The sequence below is a fragment of the Pteropus alecto genome, unplaced genomic scaffold, assembly GCF_000325575.1.
Source record: "Pteropus alecto unplaced genomic scaffold, ASM32557v1 scaffold34, whole genome shotgun sequence".
NCBI classification, from domain to species: domain Eukaryota; kingdom Metazoa; phylum Chordata; class Mammalia; order Chiroptera; family Pteropodidae; genus Pteropus; species Pteropus alecto.
Window position 1 is genome coordinate 4,370,074 of NW_006435763.1, and position 5,053 is coordinate 4,375,126.

The 5,053-nt window shown below is 43.2% G+C and overlaps 1 protein-coding gene across 1 annotated transcript in view; it reads left to right on the forward strand.

Annotated features, from left to right (window-relative positions):
* Positions 1 to 5,053, forward strand: part of CUNH16orf45 (chromosome unknown C16orf45 homolog) — a 90,672-nt gene that overhangs the window by 46,337 nt on the left and 39,282 nt on the right. Inside the window, exon 2 of the mRNA XM_006910902.3 lies at positions 4,284 to 4,407. Within this exon, the coding sequence (XP_006910964.1) occupies positions 4,284 to 4,407 (124 nt within the window). The remainder of the gene's footprint in view (positions 1 to 4,283; positions 4,408 to 5,053) is intronic.

Consider the following 5,053-nt stretch of genomic DNA (forward strand, 5'->3'; position numbering starts at 1 on the left):
TGGAATTCTGTCTCTGCAACATTCCAGTTATGTGATGTTTTCCTTCTCTCGGCCTCAGATTCATCATCTGTAGAACAGAGAGATTAAATGAGATAACACATATAAAGCCCCTAGCACAGTGTAACACATGGTAGCTATTGAACTCCATTTTGCAAACAAAAAAGTGACGCTAAGTGATAAGGGGCTTATTCAGGGTCATACAGCTGGTGATTGGCCTCAGACCAAGCTGATTGTCACCAGGCCCTATCTCCTGGCTGCTTCGTGGGACCTTTGCTGCTTCCAGCCAGGGCTGTTCTCCATGTCCAAGGACTAAAATTCTTGGAGAGTCTGACATTGCGGTCAGGGAGTTTGCAAACCTGTGACCATTCATCACTGTAGCAGCTTAAATCGTGCTCTCCCAAAGTTCGGATCCTCCCAGAACCTCAGGACATGACCTCATTTGGAAATAGGGTCTTTGCAGAGGTAATTAAAATAAAGATCAGAATGAGATCATATTGGATTAGAGCTGGCCCTAAATCCAACAAGACGGAAAAGAACAGAGCCACAGGGAAGAAGGCCACGTGAAACAGGAGGCTGAGATTGGGGCAATGCTGCCACAAGCTGCCACAAGCTGAGGCTGGCCGAGAGCCACCAGGATCTGGGGGAGGCATGGAAGGATGCTCCCCCAGAGCTTTTGGAGAGAGCGAAGCCCTGCCGGCACCTCGATCTGGGACTTCTGGCCTCCAGAAATGTGAAAGAAGAAATTCCTGTTGTTTTAAGCCACCCAGTTTGTGGCGATTTGTTACCGCAGCCCCAGGAAACTCAGACACTGCCCTTGACTCTAAGATATGAGTGAACAGGGGTGTCGGACTCAGAACGTCTGCAGGCATCTGAGACAAAGAGTGTGCATTGTGGAGGCACACATGGGCTCAGCTTTGAGTTGTTGTTTCTTTATTTGCAAGAGAGAGAGAGAGAGAGAGAGAGGAATATCGCAATCCTGCTGGCTTGTGGCGAGGACAAAGAGATGGCGTGGCAGAGAGGGCTCAGTGGTGGTAATGCAGGCCGTCGTAACCATGCATTGAGCCTGATGTGCCTCGGTTAAATTCAGTCCTCACAGCTGCCCCAGGTGGATGGGTCTCTTAGTACCCTCGCATTACAGAGGAGGAAACTGAGTCATGAGAGACTAGCTAACTCTCCAAGGCTGGACAGCTCGCGAGGGGCAGAGCCACCACTCAAACCCAGACATTTGGTTCTAAAACACTCCCTAACTCCCAACTCCAGGTCACCACAACCCTCTATGGCTTCGTGCCCAGAGTTGGTGCTCGTTGAAGTCAGTCCTCTAGCCTGGTTGGAGCCAAGCACGCAGTAACGCTCAATTAATATTAATATTCTAATCTTGTTTCTCCTTCCTTCCCTCCTTCCTCAAGACAGGCCTTTGATTGGTGGAGAGGTGGCAGGTAATTTTGGCTTATGGAATGGATGTGTTAGGGGGTTGGAGATTGTTGAAGGGTATGGCAATTTACCAAAAATCCAACTCCTAGTGAAGAACTCGGGGTCAGGAGCTTCCCACAAATAATAAACCATCATGTGGGCTCCTGGGAGTGGGCACTATTTTGAGATCCAAGCAGGGAAGAGCTGACTTAAGGGAAGCCTGCAAATCACAGTACCTGAGCAGGTGTGCTGAGCCTGGGCTCTAAGTCATAGAAGGAAGACAGGTAGAGAGAAGGCAACTTTCCAAACCATGGGCTTGGAAGTAAGGAAAAAGACATGCCAGGTAGCAGAACTGAGGTGCTGGGTGTGGAAAGAGTTGGCAGACGTAGGTGATGCGACGTTGGCCTCACAGTAGAACAAGAACATCCCCTCCTCTGCGTCTCCTTCTCCTCCTGGGAAAGGCCTTAAAATACCGCATCCTTTTCAGCCCAGGCATTCCCTCTGCAAATGTGACCCAAAGATTTAAATGCACGCAGAGATGGAGCTTTGAGAATGCTCATCCCAGAGCTGTTCATCGTGGGGGAAGTGGAAAACAATCTAAATGTCGGGGGGCTGATGAAATGAATCATAGTACAGCCACAAATAGAAAACTACACAGCCTTTCACACTGCTGCCAGAGAAGAACATCCAAGGTCGTGTGAAAATGCTCATGGTATGTTGTTAAGCGAAAGGAGCGGGTAATAAAGTATGACCCCCTAACTTTATACAGTAGGGTATAACTTTATACAGTAGGGTTTCTGTCATAAAACCAGACCTATAATGGTGAATTTATACATATATAATTGTATATGTGTCTGTGCATGTATAGATATATGCACAGATTATGCATATATTAACTTTTTTAGCTACTTGTGTTTTGGCGTCCATGTTTTCAGACCCTTAAAAAGTACCTGTGTGTATTCACTACTTGTTGCAAGTTTGTACCCTTAAACAACATCAGTTTTACCTGCAACCCCTCCCCTGGTAACCATCTCTGTTTTTTATGAGATTGACTTTTTTTTGAATCCACATATAAGTGAGATCATACAGGACTTGTCTTTCTTCGTCTGATTTAGTATAATGTGATCAAGGTCTATCCATGTTGTCACAAATGGCAGGATATCCTCCCTTCTCATGGCTGAATAATATTCTATTGTGTGTGTGTGCGTATGTGTGTGTATACATATAGATATATGTATACACACATGTATATGTGTATACATATATGTGTGTGTATATACATATACATATACATATATATGTACACACATATACATGTATGTACATATATGTATATATGTGTGTATATATGTATACATATATATGATATATATATATATATATATATCACACTTTAAAAATCCATTCATGTACTCATGTGCTTTTAGGTTGTTTCCATATCTTGGCTATCATGAATAATGCTGTAATAAACATGGGAATGCATAAACATGGGAATACAATGTTATGTCAAATATATTCAATTAAAAATACTTGTGTATGTGCATATATGTGTATAATAAACATATGTATTACCCTATATATGCACACCACATATATAACATATAATTACATAAATTTATATATATATGAAGAATGCACACCAAAATGTTAATAGAACACATGTGGTAATATGTACACACACAAATATACACATACATGCATAGTGTTACGGACTGCATGTTTATGTTCCTCCCAGATGTATATGTTAAAGCCCTAATGCCCTGTATGGCTGGAAATAGGGACTTTAAGGAAGTAACTGAGGTTAAATGAGATCCTAAGGGTGAGACTTTATAGAATTAGTGTTCGTATGAGAAGAGATATTAGAGAGCTAGCTTGCTTGCGTGCTTACTCTCTCTCAATCTCTCTCTCTCTTCCCCTCCCTCCCTTCCTCCCTCTCTCGCCCTCTCTCTCTCTCCCTGTGTGTGTGTGGGCGGGTGTGTGTACGAAGAAGGGGCCATGCGAGCACAGGGCAAGAAGTCAACAAGCCAGGAAGAGAGCTCTCACCAGAAACTGACTCTGTCTGATTTTATCTGGGCCTTTCAGCCTCTAGAACTGTGAGAAAATAAATGTCTGTTGTTTAAGCCGCCGAGCCTCTGGTATTTTGTTATGGTGGCCCAAGCGAACGAAAACACATGCATATATACATACATATGTTCAAAAATATGTGTCTTTATCTATATATGATAATGTATGTGTAGTAATCTATATAGTTTTTTAATATATGGTTTTATATGCATGGCAACATATATAACTCTATCTACAAATATAAGACCAGAAGAATGCCCATCAGAATGTGTATAGTGGTTCCCTCTGAGCAGTGTGGTCATGGGTGACCTTTTGTCCTTTTTTGCCTCTCTGTATTATCTGGATTTTCTACAACACACTTGTATTATTTCATATTACTATTACATTACTTGGTATTCCTATAAGATAATAATCAGTAGTACTACTATAGAGTCTTTATTATAAAACTTTCTGCTGCCTAAAGTTGGACTTGGTCTTGGAGGCTGGGACAGGGCAAAGTGATTGTGGTCCAGCAGAAGCTCAGGAGCCGGGACAAAGCAGAGACTGTCAAGGCCACATCTATAACCTTGAATAGGTTTTGCTGAGCCCACCTGAGCCTCCTCTTGCCATCACAACAGGGTTCCCATGGGAAACGTGCTTTCCAGTCTCCAAAGGACCATCTCACAAACAGTCGCTTGCAGTGCAGACTGAGATCCGTGTGCCTTTGCCATGTGTGAAGGTCACTGGATCAAGTCTGTCCTGGAACGGGAGAAATGCGAACCGGCGCGGCCCTGGATTCTTGACACCTACGTTTCATTTCTCCCACACAGATCAGCTGGACATCATCTCCATGGCGGAGACAACCATGATGCCCGAGGAGATCGAGCTGGAGATGGCGAAAATCCAGCGTCTCCGTGAAGTTTTGGTCCGACGGGAGTCCGAGCTCAGGTTTATGTGAGTGTCTGGGGGAAGCAGCTGAGAAAAGGAAGAGGTGTTCAAGGGTGCCAGAGACTCTAACATTCACAGCTTATTTCTGTGTGCCAGGATAAAAGTATTAGGTACAATAATAATAATAATAATAAAAAAAACTCATTTGATTTTCACTACTGCCAGAGAAGTAGATATCATAATCGTGTGTTTTAAACAAGACCCTGAAGTTGGGATTAAATTCAGGACAGTCTGACTCCAAAGCCCAAGTTCCTTCTCTGTTATTTGTTGAACAGAGAAATGGAGTGAGAGAGAGAGAGAGACAGGCCAGAGGAGGTGCCCCGTGCGGCTGGTGTCATTAATGGCATACGCTCTGGGTTCAGACAGGCCTGAGATTTAAAAAAAAAAAAAAAAAAAGCTAGATGACCTTGAGCAGGTTACTTAGTCTCTCTGAGCTTCAGGTCCCTCATTTGTAAAATGGGGGAAAATAATAATCCCTCTGTCCTGGGATCTTCAGAGTCACGTGATGTAAAAGTCCATTGTCTACAGAGTGCGACATTTCTGAGGAATTATAGGCAGTCTTTCGAGAGGAACTTTAATTTAAAAAATTGAGCTCTGGCAGATTAACATGGAGAGTTTAGAAGCAAAATAAAAAAAAAACAGAAGGTTAAGA